The 20,646-nt window shown below is 40.3% G+C and overlaps 1 protein-coding gene and 1 long non-coding RNA gene across 4 annotated transcripts in view; one reads left to right on the top strand and one right to left on the bottom strand.

Moving 5' to 3' along the window:
• LOC135409162 (uncharacterized) overlaps positions 1 to 20,646 on the bottom strand; it is a 275,200-nt gene that overhangs the window by 197,910 nt on the left and 56,644 nt on the right. The window lies entirely within an intron of this gene.
• On the top strand, positions 6,373 to 11,655 carry LOC135406669 (lymphotactin-like). The gene is made up of 3 exons (XM_064641037.1): positions 6,373 to 6,875; positions 9,813 to 9,927; positions 10,646 to 11,655. The coding sequence occupies exons 1-3, from the start codon at positions 6,728 to 6,730 to the stop codon at positions 10,749 to 10,751; spliced, it is 369 nt and encodes a 122-aa protein (XP_064497107.1). The 5' UTR covers positions 6,373 to 6,727; the 3' UTR covers positions 10,752 to 11,655.

Below are 20,646 nucleotides of genomic sequence, written 5' to 3'. Positions count from 1 at the left end.
AGACTGGGTGGAGAGCTGCATGTGGGGCTGTCCTGAAACATGGGTGAGAAATATAGTGTCTCATGACCCCACTAAAAGCAGCTGAATCAAGTGCAAGAAATATGATAACCATGGGAGGGAGCTCCTCATTTATTGCTATCTTAGACATGGTGGGGGTTTCTGCAGCCCTTGGTGAGAGATAATAGTAGGTTGCAAAGAAAAAGTGAAACAGCATTTAGCAGTCAGAGTCAGATCTCTGAAATTGCAAAGAAAAAAATCAATGCTAACTTGAGGGAGGAGGGTGCAAATTTTCCCATCCCCTCTTGCCTCCCACACTGCATCACTCACTGCAGTGAACTCAGGGGAATAGTACAGACTGATGCATTTGTCTAACACATGGTTTCATACTCATTGTCATTATAAGGGGGGAAAAACCCACAGAACAAGTAAACCCCAAGGACTCTCTTTTATCAAGTTCAGAGTGGAAAATTTTCAAGAGTGGATATTTGCTGCAACACCCTGTAAGCTCTTTTTTTCCTCACCCCTCTCATTTAAGCCTTCATTCTGACGGTGACTCTACTGCTGTTATGGGCTGACTGAGCAAATGGCTAAGGAAGTATAAAAACCAACGTAAAGAAAAATACTTCTTCTCACTCTGTATCTATTTAAGGGTAGACCTGCATGAACATCAAGTTCCCTTTCATTGAACAGGTGAGGATCAAATGCTGTGATCAGTTTTAAGAATTTCTAAAACACTTTGTGGAACAGGATGTGGCCCCAAATTTTCAGATTATACTAACCAGTGTGAAGCAAGATAATGTATCTCACCAGTGGTGTGGTTAGAAAGTGTGACAGTTCTTCATTTGAGAGATGAAGAAGAAAAGTACCTATTCCAGAGGCTATTGTAACTCTCTTTGAAGGAAGGAAAAAAATATCCTCATTTGAAAAAAAAAAAAATCCATGGATTTCTCTTGCAAAGATTCTGAAATGATCTCATCCTATCTTCTCTGGTTTTTTGGGTTTTGTTTTGTTTTGTTCTCCTGGGAGCCATAGGGTTTAACATCATAACTACAAATTAAAATTTATCATATTTGTGGTAAGACCTCATGAAGGTTTGGTTATTAAAAATGCTTACAAGGATAATTTTTGTTTTAAACAAATGCATTTATTAGAAATCAGCTATTTAGGGGGAAAAAGTCAGAAGAAATAAATCCCAAGATTCCCTTTCAGAAAGTTCAAGAAGGCGATATTTTTAAAAAAGGAATTTTGCATTATTTCTCTCTCCCTTAATTTTTTTTTTTTTAATCACTGGCCAATTTTAACAGATGCTAAACAAAAGCAAAAATCCCTATGAATTTTCCAAAACTTAGTGTCTCAACAGGAGAAAGAGTCAAGATGGTGTCTCCATTGTGGGGAAAATCCAGCAGAATAGGAGTATTCGATACAGCACTTGTGTCAGCATGTGTGAACTCAACAGCCACAAGTATGTGAGAGGCATGTGTGCTTTTCTTTGGCATATGAAAACACACGCTGAAGAGTTAGAACAATTATTGGGTGGAGGCAAGAGAAGATAGCAGATAAAGGACTGAATGTTGAATCTATGCTTACTGGTTTTGCTTATTGCTCTGCTTTCTGGAATCTGGTGCTTTATTTGTGAGTCTCTTTTACACAGCCTGCCCTTCAAACATTTCATTAAAACTGATATAAAACAGATATAAAACAGATATTAAAACAGTGTTTAGTTAACTTACCAGTATGCATCTCTAAAAGAACCAAAACTCACAAAAACAAGATTATAAAGATGAGGATCAGAGTATTCCTCTTGTAAATCCTGACTGAATGTGTAACTCATTGAAATAAACCAAAACAAGACAACACTGAATGAAAGAAAGAGTAAAGACCTCTACTATACAGAAAATGCCACATTTGTGTTGAGTCAGCTTAAAACATCAGCATGTCTGCTGATGCTTAAAACAGGTGCATGTCTGCATAGAGATGACTGTAAAGTTGTCTGTGTTGTGTAAAGGGACCTTTACATGTTTGTTTCAAGCTCCCTTTCAAACCAAATCATTCTCAGTCTAATTTTACTTCAAGCTGGATGACTGAACAAAGATTTTGATACAACTAACTTATTTAAGAGCACATAATACATCAAGGGAAGATGGCAGGACCAGGGAAAAGCTGGCAGGAAAAAGCTGGCAGTGAAGTAGTGGAAACAGATGGTCTACAAGGAAAAGCTCTATTATGATTAAGAGAAAGTATTATTAATAGGGTTATATTTCTAAAGGAGTTCTGCCAAAACCAGCAAAAACAGAGTAGTTATTAAAAATGTGATTTAAGCCATCGATATAGATTAAAAGTCATTGTCTCTCAGCTAAGGTGTGAGCACTGAGCATGTGTTTGTTTCTACTCCATTACAATATAAATTAAAATACTGGACATAAACTGCTATTTCAGATACCTATGAAATCAGCATGAAATCTACAGAGCAAAATATTGAAAAGCAAAGGAAGAAGAGGAGGGAGGAAAGTCATGGAGATATCACACCTGGATGTCACGAGCTGGTAATTCTTAAGCCAGTACTTGAACTGTTAAGAAACAATGTGAAACCAAAATATGTTGGGGTCAGATAGATCCCACATAACTTCACTTACTTACTGTGTCCAGCATAAGACACGTGCACAGATTGCTTCATAATAGAGACAGATATTTCTCTCCGGGGTGGGGAGGGGAAGAGACAGGACACAACTTCCACCCTAACACCAGTTATTCATGATACAGATGTGTGTAAGTCGAGGCTCTTAAATCCCCTCTTAAAGTCTCTGAATGCCCTGATTTAGTCTTCAAAAGTGATTAAGTGACCTGATGGCACATCTTCAAGTTCAAGGGGGTGCTGAACATTCACTAAAGATATTAATGTCTAGGAGTACATAAGAATTTAGTTATTTGTGGAGATATTCGCCTCTCTTCTTTGAAAGCTGCCTACAGTGTGAGAAAATCCACTACTTCAAACTTTACCCTGATAAGTAAATGCTTGATACTAGGCCCAAAACACTGCTCACTGAACATTTCCGTTCCTTCAACAGGGTTGCTGTCATGAAACAGGGTATATGCAAAAATTATTTCAGTAAAGATTTCTTGACACTGTTAAAAATTAAGAAAACAACTGCAATCAGCAGTTGGAGCTGTCTAGAGCAGGCCTTGGCTTTGCTTCCTGCTGTGCATGAGCAGTCTCATGTGTCCCTTCAGCTCTCTGTGACCCAGTTGCTGTGTTGGTAAACTGGAGTTAGGCTGCTCTGTGTGAACAGGGGGTGAAGGGCTCAGGAGAGCCCTTGAACACCTCTAGCAGGAGCTTGCTCTCCCTATCCTCTCCCAAGGCTGTAAAGTCAGTCATCGTTATCCACAGCTCAGAATTTGCAAACTACTAGGGAACTCCATAATCATACCATCGGCTTTGCCTGTGGATGTATGCCTGTGGATGTATGCCTGCAAATGATCCAGAATCTTTTGATTCCCTCCAGATTGCTTTGAATGCAGCCCGTCATGAGTGAGCAATACAGGAGGCAGTCGAGGCTGAGGATAAGGATCATTAGGGATGATCATTGGGATCATTTCAACTTATCCAGAGCTGAGCAGCAGTCATGAGAAAAAGCCCTTTGGGCACTTATTAGCTGTCTTTTTAATATGACTTTAAAGCAAAAAAACAGAAAGACAATAAATCTGATCATCTTATGCTAAGCTTTTGCCGTGGCACATTGGAAGAACCCACTGGTGTTACAGTGCATGCAAAATGAGCCTTATATAACATTAGAACAGCAGAGATCAACAAATATCCAAAGACAGGGCTGTGGAACTCCAGCCCACAAAACTCTTCTCTGAAACACAGACTTTTCCAAACATAAGCCAACTACACAGAACCACAGCCCAGGAGGCCACAGCAAATGAGAAGTACAAAGAGGGGGGGAAACTTGCCACAGGGCAGTTTTTCCATTCCACCTGAAGGATGGTGGAAAACTGAAGAAACAACAGGCTTTCTAGCCACACCTCAGAGGAATCTACAACCTGCTGAAGGTTCTGTGGGAAGGACTGAGTTTTTCTGAGCTAGCTCATGCTCAATTTAGCTGGTAGACAGCAGATACATACATGTACATACCATATCAATGACCAGAAGTGGGGGAGCATCTTCTCTCTCAATGGGCAGAAAACTTCTCTTCACCATCAGTGGCAAGGTTGCTATCTTGCATCTCATAGCTGACAGGTACTAAAGAGTTAGAATATCTCATCCAAGGACTGATTTCAGTCAGTGTGTAGCACACCAGGCTGCTTGGACACAAACTTAACACAGAGATCCCAATAGTCCACCTGAGGACAGTATGGTTACTTCCCTGTGTAGCATCAGGCATGTCCTTTGGGGGCTTCGGTTGAAGCTTTGGCTTCCATGTCCTTGCAACTTCCCTAGTGCTGCAAGTGGGTTTAGCAGGCATTCAATTAAAGCAATTCTACCTGCTATTCCTTTTCCCTGGGTTTCCCTGGTTTGCATAGGATAGGTAAGATGAAGAGTGAAACCAATAGGAACAAAGGATGTGAGTGTATATACAAATATACCACACAACCTGTGCTCTACCTGCAAGACCTACAGACTGTGCCTGGGGTTGCAGACCAGCCATTACAGCCTAGGAGTCATGTATTTGAGCACAGTTCTTAGCTCAGTGCTAATTTGCCTGAAGAATCTTTGGGAATTGACTTCCACATGCTGCCCTTTCCCCATGCAAAGGAATTTACACTGATGTTATCAAGAGTTTGGAAAACTGGATGTAACCAGCTGAGGCAAGGCCTGGAGGTAAGAACAAGGAAACATCATACTTGCTGTTGTGGTTTATCCCCAGCCACAAATTGGGTACCACACAGCCACTCACTCAGCACCACCCTGCCCCACCCCCAGGGGAGAGAAGAATTGGAAAAAGTAAACCTCATGTGTTCAGATAAGAACAGTTTAATGATTGAAAAAAATAGATACAATACTACCAATAAGAATAACAATAGTAATTGTGATGAAAGGGGGAGATGGAGAGGAATAAAACCCAAGAGAAACAGTTGATGCACACTACAGTTGCTCACCAACCACTGATCGATTCCCAGCCCATCCCTGATCAGCCATCCGAGCTCTTGGACAGTTTATGAACTAAGCATGACAATTTATGGTATGGAATATCCCTTTGATCAGTTGGGGTCAGCTGTCCTGGTCATGCTACCCCCAGTTTCCTGTGCAATTGCTTGCTAGCAGAGCATGAGAAACTGAGAAGTCCCTGATTTAGGGCAAGCACTACTTAGCAACAACTGAAACATCCGGGTGCTATCAACATTTTTCTCCTGCTGAATCCAAAAAACCGTCACTATGCCACCTACTAAGAAGAAAATTACCTCTATCCCAGCTGAAATCAGAACACTAGTATGACATCTCCAAGGTTTGCTCTGACAGCTCTTCTACACCGCTGTCACAACCTCAGGCATTATGCAGCCTGGTGCTCACCTATTCATACCAACACCAGCTGCATCTCTGTGGGCCTAGCAAAGCCTGGCTTTTTGTTCCAGGCTGCAGAGTGTAAAGCATGAGATGGGATTTCTGCTCAGAGGCTCTGGATGATGATGCTAGTTCAGCTGCTGCTGTGTGTTTGGCCTGGACATCCACAGCTGGCCTGAAGAATATTTGCAGGTGCAAAACCATTGGTATGTAGGAATGTTGCCCATTCAAACCACCTTACCACAATATGGACAGGACACCTAAACTTGGGTGATAGGGCTGGCACAGACTGCAAAAATGAGGCTTTTGATAGAGGTACAATTGTAACAAGAGAACAGACCTGCTATCAACACCGTGTTTACAAGAAAACGAAATTAAAATTTTTCTTCTTATCTATAAATTCTGCCTCTGATTGCCTTGTTACTTTCTCAGAATCCATTCTTTATACTAGAAAGTCCACATCACAAAACCAAACCAAACAAACAAAAACACCACCCAAAACCAAACAACCTCCCCCAAAAATGAAACAGAAAAAACAGCAAAAAAAATCCAACCACCATCTCTAACATGACCCTTTGTAAAATCTTATTCCTCTTTGAAACCACTGTACTAATGATTGGCAGGAGACTTAGTGGATCTGGATCCGTAGGCAAAAGTGCCTTCACTCTTGCTTCTCCCAGCACATGCTGATATCAGCTTTGGCCATATCAAACCACAGAGCAAAAAGAAGAGTTCTGACAACCTCCACCACTCATAGGAAATAGCAGTGATACACCTCCGCAGCTACTCGTTAACATGACCAGCTATCCACAGCCACTCTGGAAAGAGCCAAGACGTTCCTCTTTCCGTCCTCCTCTAGCTCACAGTTCCCCCTCTTGTGGTCCATTGCTCAAAGAAGTGAATGTTACTCTGTGTCTCTGCAGTGTGGCTTAGCTAAAGGTCTCAAAATGGAGGTGTGAAAGGACAGGAACTTTTCTGAAAGGTTTCCGCTACACAACAAGAGCTCTCACTTTTTGCAGCTTGAAATAAACCCTACTCACAGCACAGAAGCAAGTGCAACCACAGTGGGTTTGAGCAGGAAAAGCCTTCACAGGGGGGCTAGTAAAGGATGGTGGGAGAAAGGAGGTGGTTCTCTGTCACCAAAAAAAGTACTGACACTCAGTTCTTCCACTCACACTCAGGCTCTCCATGACACCCACAAAAGTGAACCCGGGAACTGACCACTGAATGACAATCTATAAACTCTGGGAAAGAGGGCAGACAACAGCCTCTTTCTTCTCTGCCTTGACACAGAAGGCACCAGCAATGAAGCTCCACACCGCAGCTATCCTCGTCATCATCTGCCTTGGCATCTTCACTGTGGGCATAGTGAAAGGTAAGTTTGCAACCCCACAGGGAGACAGGATTGCACCACATTGCAGCGGTGGTCTGATGAGCAGGATTCATATTCAGACACTGTTGATTTATAAGACAGAATGTGTAGGAAATCCAGATCAGAACCACAAGAAAGGCAGCTTTATGGGAGATTTCATCTGATGTCCTGACGATTAGTGGTTGGCTTCTGCTTTTAAGGCAAGGAGACTCTCAGTGCCTTAGAGCACTGAAAGGGTTTCTGTGCATGATTCTCTCTCTTAAAATCGTGAAATCTTGAAGACACAATGTCTTTTAGTCTCACTGATGCCATATAGCAATGAATACTATAGGTTAGTAACATTTTGTGAAAAATATTTCTTGAATTAGATGTACATTTTTTCCATTTCCAGATATACTACTTTTATAGGAATGTTATTATATTATTTGTTAGTTATGTTTCTCTAACTATATAGCCTGAATCCCTCTAATGTCCCTATTTTAAAAAGTTCTCCCAGTTCTGGATCACATATTGCCTTATATGCTTGTGTCTAGACAAATCTTTTGGTACGGATAGGCAAACCATGAACAAAAAGTAAAAAGGGCAGTAATGGATTTATACAAGATCTTCTCTTTCTTCAAAGAACCATACAATTTAACATCTTACTTGAGACCTATATAGGAGCACTGAGATGAGCCATGTTTACTAGCTACGTTTTAAATCAATCTGTCTACAGTGGTGTTTATGTCAGTGACTTTTGCATTAGGCTAAGAGATCATGGAAAACATGGAGATACACCCACGAACACACATATTCTTATCACAATTAAAATCAGATTCATGCAAACAAGCACATAAAAATCACAGAAAACACTCATATGCAAACCATATGCAAACCCACAAACATGCAGAGAGAAACACAGAGAAAAGGTATCTTCACAAAACCGCACTAAAACCAAACTGACACCTGCTAAACATTAGGAAGCTACACAATGAGTATGTGGACCCAGTGCTGCTATAACTGGATCATACACGTTCTCATATGTTCATTAATTATACCGCTCTTCATCTTGGCAACACGTGCGTTTGCATCACAGACTGACGGTTCCCAGTGTCATTCTCCAGGATGTAGAATTTGCCATAAACATCACCAAGGCTGAAAGAGCACATTGAGCTGGTCTACAAGCAATTGAAAAAGGACTAGAAAGAATGATAAAGAAAACAAAGACACTTGAAAAAGCATAGCTTTTCAGGTGCAGAGCAGTTGGGGTTTGTTCCCAGGCTTAGAGAAGCTCTGCTGGTATTCCCTGCAGCCATTCCCTGAAAATAGTGTGCCAGCAGAGAAAATATTTCCAGGACGAGTAAGGATGGCTTGAATATCTTTGAGCTCTCTTGATGCCACATTTTGAAAACCAGTCTGAGACAGTAAAGTATTTGTAATGAAGCATAAAAAAAAAAAAGCATAGTGCTACTTGTGACTAAAGCAAGATCAGGAGATATATTCCTTCAGGCAAACAAACCCTCAGGAATTAGCAACTCTGCCAGTACCTGTGCACTGGTTATGCTACAGCTTCTCCAAAGGCTGATGTGTGCTTTTCTCAGCTATTCTAATTATTTCATACAAAGAAAAGCTCACAGATAATGAGATTATGCAAGGTGCACCTGAACAGCTCTTGGACTTTATTCAAGCCAGTTTCTCTTTAAATTCTTTGGAAAGAAACCTCAGAGTGCAGCAGTGTTCTGTTTGTCCTGCCTCATGTCTTCCTGTAAGGTCAAATGTGCTCAGGTACCACCAAAATACCTAGCAGTGGAAGGATTTAGGAGAATTCATTTCCAAAGTCAAGAACACAAACTGCACCTGGCCTAGGAAAAGACATGCCACACCCTCTGTTCTTCTCAGGGCTTTTATTGTCTCTGCCTCCACCCCCCTTCACTGTGGGGGCCTTCAAACATGTCCACAAGAACTTATCTTTTCTCATACGAGGCAGAGCTTCTCTGCACTGCAGGAGGAGAAAATATCTAAAACTGTCTCTCAGAAAGATACCCCTCTTTTCAGGCAGGACAGCTTTCTTAAGTGAAATAAACCCTAATCTCCTCATAATAGCTCTTCTGAAAGGGTTTTCTACACTTACACTTCCAAACCTCTCTTTCATGAGTGAGAGAAAACCCAGAACTAGCAAGTGGAGACTTACAGATATATGTATCCATATACTCCATCTCATTTAAATGAGCTCCCATTTTGAGTTATCATTATGTAAGATACCAACTGCCCAGAAAATTTTACGCCTATGTCATGATTCTCTTTATTAATCACCAATACATTTCCCTCAATTGTATGGAAACTTTGGGGGAAAGCAAGGATTAAGTAGCACTCCATTGACTATGAAACCAGACTTATAGCAAGGTATGTAGGTACTTAGTTCTTCTGGCAGATATACCTCCTTTTCTTTCAACAATTTTTTTTAACACTACTTTTGGATGTCCACTGTGAGAGAACTAGCCTTGCTTTCCTGTCTTCACTTGGAAAGTAGGGGGAATTACTGGTTTAGATACCATATAGAAATCCATCCAGTAAAGGTGCCAGTTCTAAGCACTACTCCATATGGACACTTATTTGCAGATGACACAAACCCAAATATGAATGATACCAAATACCTTTTCTGCTATGGAAGCAGTCACTCCCTAGGGGCAGAATTATTACACAATTGTTCAGGTTAACAGGTGAAGATTAGTATCTTGACTGAAAGAACAATAACACTTTACAGATGGCAGGATGCATCAAGAAAAATAGCTCAAGTTCTCTTGTATAAGTGATATTGTGGCTGTAAATCATAAGACTCTCACATTCCTACCACAATTGGACATCTTCTTGATTTCACAATTTATTAAGTAATTATAGCTAAATATAAATATAAATATAGTATTTATTCCCCTTTTCATTTATTTACTTTTTCCCTTCTAGGAAGTGCTGGAAGTCAGTCCATGCTCAAAGCCACTTGTGTAAATCTGCGTACAAAACAACTGAGCATCCGAAATCTTGTAGGCTACGAAAAGCACACTCAAGCAAATGCCGTAATGTAAGTACCTAGTGCACAGTTTACCTTCAGACTTGCCTATGCAAACATGTTACCAAAGAAAAGGGAAGGGCCATCATGGCCCAACTCACTAAATCTGCCGAGTTCAGGTCACCCTTCCAGTTCTCCCATGAAGGACTCACCTGACAGCTGAGGGAGTGGGGCCTGAGTGGGACATGAGTGGGCCTCAGAGAGCTGAGAGGTGTCTGCTGTTCATGAATATGGGCAGAAAGCTCACTGAACAGTCAGATCTTTGGTGATCAGCAAGTGGGGAAAAATCTCAGCAAGGGTGGAGCAGTGCACTGAATTGAGCCACGGGGAAAGATCATGTGAAAGAATATGGGGTAACTCTGACTCCTGCTAGGAGCTGTGTTTGGTCTTTTGAGCTCACTAGCATGCATTTTTATCAAATCTGGGATCTGCTCCCGGGACATTAATGTTCATCATGATTTAATCTAAAATCTCAGAACAGTAGGTATGCTCCTTTCTTTAATATCAGTATATATGCACACGACCATGTATGTTCCACATATACCCATGCCATGAATAGGAAACTAACATTGCTTGCTTCTGTTACTCCAGCTAACATCTACAAACTCCAGCATTTGAAATTGTTTAACCACATTTTTCCCCATTTTCTGCATGAAAACCAAGAACAGCAAATCTGGGTTTAGAGACTGGAATTTAATGGCCGCCTGGTTTGCTTTCCTTCTTCCTATAGCTTTATCACTAGAAATGGTGTCAGAATCTGCGTAAGTGCTGATCAGAAATGGGTGCAGACTGCTGTGAAGAAGATAAAAGAAAAACTTACCGCCAAACGCAAATAATCCTGTCCTAGATAACCATCTAAGGCCAACCAGCTGGAATCATCATCAGTGCTGCAGATAACAGGGAAGAGAACCCTAGTATCTGCTTTTATTTCGTATTTATTAAGTGACAATAAAAATCTGTGAACAAACACAAACTCACAGAATCTGTTCATCACTGGTTGAATGTCTGCTGATTTCTTCATTTTATGACTGAACTCTGTTACACTGTTTGTTTTCTGAAATGCTTGCTAATATTTATTTACAACTGAATGTACCTTTTCATCCTTGTTGTCTTAACCAGCCTGGCATTTAAGGGTGAATGACAGATAATTTGACATACTAGAGGGAAGAAGTTGACCTCTCATAGAGCTGGAAGAGTGTAGACCTCCATCCTGATGGAGATCAGAATGTTCTTCATTGATTGAGTGCTGGTTTTAAGAAGGTGCTATATAATTTAATGTTTAGTCATATCTATATAATCTATAAGCAAACTAATTTCATGCTTCAGGCTATCACCTGATCAGTGCAATATTGAGAAGAAGATTCTTGGGCCTTCTATTTTTATATACAATATTGCAGCATTAGCTCAGTTTACAATGATGTAGGGATACTCTCATCAAGGGATGATGAGGAATAACTCAGTGTAACTCTAGGAATATAAGCCAGTTCAGTCTTGTCCTAGGGAAGACTTATTTGACCCACTGACATCTGTGAAGTTACTTCAGTTTCATCCTCATGTTAGACAAACCTGAAACAACTGGTTTGCTTTTCCCTTTGCTTTTCTCTGAGTAAGAACAAACCATATCTGGAATCTGTATTTCACAAACTTTTAGGAATACATATAAATGTCTTACCTGTTTAAAACTGATACATGCTGCAAACAGAAGGGTTTGAATTTTAATAAAGCTACTATGAACCTGAATCAAGTGGTACATTTGCCTCTTGTATGTAATGAAGGCAGATACTGTTGAAATGGATACCAAGATGACAGCACAAATCTGAGAACTGAGAGGCAAGTTAGTTAGAGCTGACACTACTGCCAACTCATGACCCAGATTGCTGAAAAGCAGTCTGATTCTGAGCTTTCTACACCATATTACAGCTGTAAAGCCCATACTTCAGACAATACCTCTTCAAAAGTTCAGGTACTTAAAAAACAAACTTCATACCATGCTAGGATGATACCCACATTATCACAAGCAGGCATGGAAGAGCTCTGGGCGGTGAGAGAAAAGAAATGGCATTTGAGGAGCTTGAGGGGTGCAGGAGAGGTAGAGGCAGATGCGCTCCTGCAGTAAACTTCTTCTCATACTATCACATGGATGTAGCCTGCACTGCGGCCAATTTATGGGCTTCTTGTCACAAATAACCTCTGAGTGATACTCATGGAATTACAGCACTTCCAAACTATGCCACAGAAATAAGATCACTCTAAAAGCCAGTCTTTACACTTCCCTGCTTTGGTCAAGTCCGCAGATAGAATCTGCCTCCTGTGGCTCACATTTTGTCAGAGTTCAGTCCTGTGTAGGGAAATACATTTAGTTTCCATTGTCCAAGAGAGGATTTTAAGTAGTGCCATTGCTCAGGCAGGGATAAGAAGGATGACTGTATGTGTTACACTACAGAACAGAGCCAAGGCAGGCTACTGAGATTCCATTTTATGGAGTGATGCTTCCTTACTGAAGTTCTTGGTATAAACAACATTAGGAAAAAAAATAGATGTTGCTACAAACTTTGTAAGGAGAGCTTTACAGGTAGAAAGAAATGTCGAGAGTAAGATGTTACTGGAGTATGGCAATGTATATAAACTGTGTTCATTAATTTTGAATTGCTGACCTCAAGGCCCCAGACCCTCATATTACAGACAACAGAAACACTTCTGTTCCCTTCAGCTTCATCAGACTATTAGTAGGCTACAAAATCAGGTCCCCTATAAAAGCATTTTTATGGTAAGCTCTCTCAGATGAATATCATCAATTTCCATGGATCAAATTTATCCAGGACTAGAATTAAATAACATGCTTTTCACAGGCAGAATTCTAATGCCTATGCACTTACTCAATAGTATCATATCTTGAAATTAATCTTACTGAAGTTAATATAATTTATTTTTTAATTAAGACTATCACAACCTGAGGATATATTAATTAACCATCACATAGCAATCAATACTTTATAATTGTTCATCTTCATCACAGTTCACGCCCCTTATTGCAGGCCACAATGGCCCTGCACTTTCTCAAGCTGAGAGCTATTTTTGTCTGCTATTTACCACCCACCCCATGCTATCCACCCACAAATTGTAGTTTGGTTAGATGATTTCAGAAGAAAGGAACAGACTTACAAAGAAAACTCCTACAGGTACTGCCCAGAAGATTTAAAAAATATTATGCTGTCATGTCATAGTTTACCTTCTCTCCCATTTACTGTTGTATGAAACAGTAAATAACTATCCCAAAACCAAGCATGGGGTTGTAATATAAATGAACCTTCTAACTTTGTGAGGCCTATTTAAGATATTTCCAGAGCCTGTTCTTGTTCAAGGCCTGCTTATTGCCCCTAATCTGTTCCTCTAAAAAGAGCACAGAAAAATGGGGTTGCACAGCAGGCTCTTTCCTGGAATGTTTTTTCCTACCTGTCTGTCTGTGGCTTAGAATAAAAGAGTCTAGACCAAATTATTACATGTTTGTTATGCAAAGAAAGAGGCTAGTCCTGTCATCAAGGCAGAAGAAAAGGACTCCAAAAATACAAGCTCATGTCCTGCTCTACTAATGATTCATTGTTCATTTTTGTGCAGTGGTTGTTACTTGATTTGGGCGGATTATTATGTATTATATGGAATATTTCTTGCATTGAGCCCTTAAAAAGTGAAGAAAAAAATACCTCAAAAGCTATTTAGAAACCATAACACCTGAAACAAATCTGATAACTTCTTTGTTCCCCCTGGGTTTCTGAGCCTTTTAGTTCCACTCTGAGGTTACAGTTTCCTCAACAATCGTTAGATGAAGAAGGATTTGTTGTAAGACTAAGCACTGGGACTTGAAGTCTCTCTGAAAGATTGGTGTCAAAGAAAGTGACTGTAAGGGTGCACAAAAACGTGAATACACACATGTGAATACATGTGCAAGACAAGGATTTTATAGGCTTTTCAGTGAGGAAAATACCTGCTTCTTTCCTACCATCTGCTGTCTAATGTCCACCATGTTGCCAGCTCTAACATGCCCAACTGCTCTGAAAGCATTAGCAAGTTACCCTGGTATTCCCCAGTGGGACAGCACTGACTCACAAAAACTCCCAAGTGATAATTGCCTAGTGCCTCTCTGTGCAGTGTGAGAAGAAAATGACTGTTAGGGCTCCAATCTACCTCCAGGGTCAACATACCTGCTCACAAATAAACCCTGAACAGGAATTGCCATGCTAAGAGTTGCCAAATCACCTGGTACTATCCTTGAGCTCCTTTTCATGAGGTGCTGTCCAGTTCACATTTGCTTTATTAAGGCCTTCTAGCATTAGTATCTCTCATGAGGGAGACCTTGTCTGCTCAGGGGAACCTGTTGTAATGATACCAAATGTGTTAAGCAGTTAAATTGGAACAATATTGCAGATATCCATTTCTGTATTTTTATTATGCTAGAAAAAAATAAAGTGATCATTACTTACTGGATACGATCAGTTACATGACTGTAAAAAACTTACTCTAAGGCATATGTTTTATGGGCTCAGATTTAACCTTTAAAATAGCTGGGGTTAACTTCACTCTTTAAACTCAGATTGGTTGATTCCTCCCTATCATGACTACTTGTAGTGAGTGAAAGTTACACAAATGTCTAAATGCAGTCTTTTAAACTAGAGTCATAAGAAACAGTTATCACTCAGAGAAAATCTGGAAAGAAGCTTTGTGGTTACAGCTAAAGATTTTAGCAGAACTATAGCCGGGTGGGATTTTCTACCACAAAAACCATTTAAGACATCTCAGGCCTCCAGCTGACATTCTGGAATTTCTGCCTAGCAGAGCCCCTTCTCAAGAGCAGGATTCACAAGGTGATTTGTGGTGATGGTTCCGTTCTGCAGGGGAGGGCGTGTTTTCTGCACTTTCTCTCAGCCAGGCCAAGACTCTGTGGTATCACCCAGGGCTCCCTGGAGGTCAGGAGGAAGCATTAAGCTTTTGACAAGCTCCACCCCACAGAAGGGATGTGCTAGAGCTGCTCCTAAAGATATCAGTGAAAGAAGCCACTGGCATACACAGCCATTGAGATTGGGGCACCTCATTCCTGTTTCCATTAACAAAACAAGGCTTTCTTTTGAAACGTCATCCCCTTGTCAGTGGTCTGTTGGTCAGAAAGTGTCATTCTGTGCTTCTGTGGGGCTCTTTACATACCGTGTTCAAAATGTAGACAGCACAGTACAGCAGAAAAGTAGCTAAATTGGAACAGGCTAAAATAAAATTTATTTCAGAGAACTTCAGCCACAACAGGGTTTAAACAGGAAATGCTTTCACATGGGGGCTACTAACAGATAATGGACAAGAAAGATATAGTTCTCTGTCACCAGAATTTAAGTTTTCTACATATGTACCCATTGCTGACAACTGAACAACAGTACATAAACTCCATGAAAGGAGGCTCGTGTAAATCACTTTTTTTCTACCTTAGCACAGAAGCCACCAGCAATGAAACTCATGCCACAGATATTCTGGTCATCTGTCAGCTTCATATCTTCACTGTGCACAAAGTGAGGTGCAAATTTTCAGGCCAACAGGAAGACAGGAATTCCCAACCCCATTGCACTCGCAGTCCGATGAGTTTAGAATTCATTCTCAAACAGAGTTGATTCATCTGATCAAACCAGTAAGAAATGTTGTTGAAGGCAATTACAGCATAGCTTGCCTAATGAAAGATTCATCCTAATGTTGGCCTTCCAACTTAATGTAAGGAGAGTTTCTGTGCCTTGGAAATCTTATTTGCTTTCCTGTAACTGTGAAATCTTGAAGCCACATAATGTATTTAAATGTATTTGAAGCCATAATGTATTTAATCTCATTGATACCTTATGGCAATGAGCTGCATGGGTTAATGATGTTCTGTGAAGATTCCCAAGTCAGTTGTAGATATAGTCTTTCCCTTTTTGTTTTGTATACTTGTATTTCACCTCTTCTTTGTCCTTTTGTAATCTATATAGACGTAATCTTCTAGTATCCTCATTTATCAGTCACCCCCCTGACAGTGTATCTTATCTTTTTGTTGGGTTCTTAGCTTGCTAAATACCTTGTAGTTGTGAGGATACTGGAAACAAAACCAGCTTTTAAGACAAATGGGTACAAGTAATTTATATAATGAAGTCTTATTCCTGACTTTGTACATTTAACACCTTAAGATCACTGTTGCCCAGTATTCACAATGTTTTCCTGAAGAGAAGGTCTATATTTTATCTTCATTATTTGCAGCATTGCTATTAGATTTTCAGAGCCAAATACTTCTGTTTTCTGGGAGGGGTAATTTGCTATAAAACATTCCCATGTGGGGAGAGAGACATGCAGAAGAATGTCTGTAGAAAAATACCTTGGGATTTTTTGTTGTTAAGTACAAGGACTATGCAGAGATGACAAGGCTAAGAAGAGTAACCAAGGTAGCTAATAGTTCTGTTGACTAACATGCTAAAGAAGAGAGATTTTGCCAAAAAACAAGTGAAAAAGAGACAAAAAGTATGGTTGGGAGACTATGTTGTAAGGATACTTATCAAGGAATTTGCTGTTGGAGGCAAGTTTGTTTTTTATAGAGCGCCAGTGTTAGAGGCACAGCAGGCAGCAATACCTTTCAAGAGGGGAAATAATTGCAAGGAGCAAAAAGAGGGGAGATGGATTGGTCCTGTCATGAAAAGAAGAAATGGAGAGAGAACAACAGGCAAGAACAATAGTGAGTGTCAACGGAATGTGGGAGGCAGATATAGGGTGAAAAGGCAAAAATAAGATCAGAAAAATGAACTACAGGAGGAGAAAAGGGGATAAATGAAGTTATAAATGTGGATCCTGGTGTTCATGGCGTTTCCCAGTTTCTCTTAGAAGGCTGATTTCAGCAGGAGGAGTTGAGAACATGCTCACAGATACTATGAGCTTCTTGGTAAGAGCTGCCAAGATATCATCTCCATCATAGTGCATTCTCTCTGCAGAATACACTTGTATGGGAAGAGAGCAATGATGACTGGGAGCACCATTACCTCACCAGCAGTCAGGACCAAGCTGTTGGCCTTCCCACAGTTACAGTTCATTCTTTTCAAAAGTGCATAGCAGAGGGAAGAGGGGGTGGCTTCTATTTTTGGATGCCTACCTTAAGACAAATTAACCTTCCTTTTTAGAGCCGAACTGCTGTGCATGCAGAAGTTATAGGTTCTGTACAATCCTGGAAGTTGGCACTCAAAACCGCTGCAGTTTATACGCTTGGAGAAAAAGGGAGAACAGTTTTCATTCTATGCGAACGTTGGTCTGTCCTTGGAGAACACGCTGAGATGTCCCCATTAGCAGTACTTAGTCCTGCTCCACAAACATACCTCTTTTCTAAGCACAGATGATGCTTTTTGCCAGGTACTTTTATCTTTCAGATTAGTAACTCTTCCTCCAGCTGTTCCCCAGCTATTTGCTGTATATGAGACATACCAGAGTAGTTCGCAGTTGCATGCAACAACATCAACTGTTCACATATTGTGCATCAGTGTTATTAGAAATACTCATACTATATATAATTACACTCATGCACAATGTATGAACAGTAATATTGCTGTCTGATTTTGTATGGAATATGTGATGACAAATTAATTTAAAAGGCATTGTTATAATATTTACAGCAAATCTTGGGTTAGAAACCAGAAGTGTAATGGCTGCCTGGCTTCACTCCTCTTCTGTGGTTTCCTTACCACAGCACACCACAAGATCTATATGGGGACTGACCTCCAGTGGGAGCAAGGTGCATGGAAATATCAGATGAAAGGTCAAAAAAAGACCTTCCAGCAGGGCTGTATATGCCAGTCCTAATACGTGCAAAAGGCAAGACAAACACACCAAAGACTGTATTTTTTCCAAAGACTGTGCCCACTCCTGATGCTTCTCCCAAGAACACATCATCTTCCAAATGCATTCATAACGATCCATTAACACCCAAGCCCACCCTCTGGGCCAGCCACAAATGCTTCCCCAAATTTATTCTCAGGGCCATGATCTCTCCCAAGCCAACCCAAAAGGCCATGTCCATTTCTAAAGCAGTACTCCAAACCAGTCTCCCAGTTGCACTCTCAAGAGCAACGGTCACTCCCAAACCCATTCATCAGCATCAGTACAAACCTACAGCAAGTGACTAAACGTGGCACCAAAAACAGCAAGAAACAGCAAATTCACCATCTGCACCTCAAACTACTCGAACTTGTTAATCACTAGGCAGTAGGAAAATCTCTGAACAAACAAGGGTTCCACTCAACCCTGCATCTCTGCTTGTATTTTCTGGGAATTAGATACTATAAGAGGTTAATAGCCACACAGCTGTAACTATGTCATGTGCTAGGGGAATGTATGTATCACACTGCCCATTGCTAATTAGGTGGAAAGATGGAGTCTGAGTTCTCTGAGCCTCCAGAGCCCTTTGAGTAAATCCATGCTCACTGAACAAGCCAAACCAGCTCCTTAAAGCCACATCATTGTATTATTTCACTCCAGTAAAGAAGCCTGCTCATATAACTGAAGATGACATTTGGTGGCTGATATTTTGATGAAATTAAAAAAAAAAGTCTCAGGTAGACCAAAACATTTTGCAAATTCATGCTCACCTTGGCAAACTATTGGGTTGAAAATATAAATAGGAAATCCCACAAAAATCTTGAAAGGTTTAGCTGTTTCATCTGTTTATATTTGCATTTCATATTTAAATTTAAAATTATTATTAATTTTCATTGTATTTTATACTTTAATATAACATATTTATAGATAATATAACCTTTAATATAAAATGTCTTTAAAAGCTTGAAAATGAAATAAATAACAAATACTAATTTCCTGGAAAATGAAGTAAATTTGTTTTTATAAAGTGCGTATTTTGGCCTAGTTTGAGAACAAATGAGAAATGAGTACTCTTGGAAACCCTCACAAATCCTGGCATTGATGCTAATATGGTGTGGGATGAGGTACTAAACATATTAGTTGTTACAACTAAGGAAAAATATGTGAGAAGTTTGAAATCTGGCTGAGGAACTGAATAACTTCCAGTAATTCACTTTATACTTATTTGTTACTAAATTAGTCCAACTTAGCCCACACCAAGTAATTACAGAAAGCATTTTAGAGGGCAAGTAGGGAGATGGAGGCAGACACCTGAGGGTAACAGAAATCATGTTCTGATTCATTTTTAAAGCCACTTGACATTTCCACATATGACGAAGTGGTGGGCTGGCAAAAGGGGGCTAATGGAGGGGAAAATACAGAACAGAGAAGCCACAATGAACAAAGCCACGAGGGTGGTTGGGGGGAAGGTCCAATAAAACCTCATTTTTACTCAGATAACAACTGTGGAAATTATCTTGCTTGCTTCAGTGTTCAGCACAATGTCCTGAGGCCCACCAGGCACTGCCCTCCGAAAAACCCACAGGCACCATCTTCATAGAAGAGCAGGGAGAGGAGACAGAGGACAACTTAGCTGCAAGTTTGAAACATAACTTAATAGAGTAAAGGATTATTTATGATCAGCTACCACCTGTTATACCTTTCAGCAAATGTTTAAGAGCTACACAGGGCATACATACAGCTGCTTTGAATTTGCTGTAATATAATTAGCTCATCCCTTTGAGAACTCAGTAAACAGAGGAAAAAAGTCTACCCTTAAATCTAGGATGATTGTAATTCTAGGAGTCAATTAAAAGAATATATTTACCAAAGCAACTAAGATACAATTTTTTCCTTAGAACTTTGAAAAATCTGCTAAATGTACTAAGAACCTCTGGGAAATCCAAGCTCCTTTCATATATAGAACAGCAATGGGAAGTCTGTCCTACTGTTGTCTAAGCCTACCATCAGCTAAAGACGCTTGGAGTAAGCATAACTACAGTTTATGGAGCCTTATGCTGTAGTAAGTTTTTCCCCTCTCTCTTCTATTATTTCAGAATAAATTTCCCATGGACATAGTCCCTACCTACCCTCACTGTTTCACAATAAACAAAAGAAGCCCTATCCTGTAATTCTGTTGGAGTAAGCAAGGCTCATTCTAGGGGCTCCGTGAAGCCTCCCTTTCTGCCAGGCTATACCACCAATCTGCCACCATCTGGGACTTGCTCCTCTTAACCAGAGCAGTCCTCACAGGCAGCACTGAGGGAGGAGAGAGACTGGAGAGAGCTTTCTAGAGTACGATGAACACAAGCAAAACCACACATCTTCCAAGTCTCCTAGCATTCTTAAAAAATGCTGCCAGGTCCTTCTTTTAAAACTGCAGACAAATCACGCAGTTCTATTTATTTCTCTAATTCTTATCTTTCAGTTCAGCTATGATTCTGCGGCACAATAAAGTCCTTCTGCCTTGGTGTGATTTCTTACTTGGCAAACACAAGTCATGGCTTCTTGCTCATTCATGTGGCAGACAAGTGTTGCTGGTTCTCTTGCAGTGAAATAGTAAACAGATCCAGACACACTCACTCAATTCAGCAGCACCATACAATCACTATCCTTTTTACTCAAGCAAAATTGTTCCTTTTCATGCCAGTAGTAATTTAGCAGAATATAGATGGAGGACCTGCAGAATTTGGCCCAATAATTTTAACTGGCCAAAAATCACAGTTGCTTTAGCTGATTACTCCTATGGGAATTCTTTTTGCTGTTGCTAAAGTGGATTACTGGAAAGCACTTCCAGGCTTCAGCAGAGTTGATTCAGATCTTATCAGGGGAGGG

This window comes from Pseudopipra pipra, chromosome 2 (assembly GCF_036250125.1).
Source record: "Pseudopipra pipra isolate bDixPip1 chromosome 2, bDixPip1.hap1, whole genome shotgun sequence".
Lineage (NCBI taxonomy): Eukaryota > Metazoa > Chordata > Aves > Passeriformes > Pipridae > Pseudopipra > Pseudopipra pipra.
This window is presented reverse-complemented; position numbering and strand designations above follow the sequence as displayed.

What these genes read in the sequence shown, in the direction of transcription:
- LOC135406669 (XM_064641037.1), top strand. Translation starts at nt 6,728, where the DNA reads ATGACAATCTATAAACTCTGGGAAAGAGGGCAGACAACAGCCTCTTTC. An exon ending in CACTGTGGGCATAGTGAAAG is followed by an intron (nt 6,876 to 9,812) that starts GTAAGTTTGCAA and finishes TTTCCCTTCTAG; the next exon opens with GAAGTGCTGGAAGTCAGTCC. An exon ending in ACTCAAGCAAATGCCGTAAT is followed by an intron (nt 9,928 to 10,645) that starts GTAAGTACCTAG and finishes TTCTTCCTATAG; the next exon opens with CTTTATCACTAGAAATGGTG.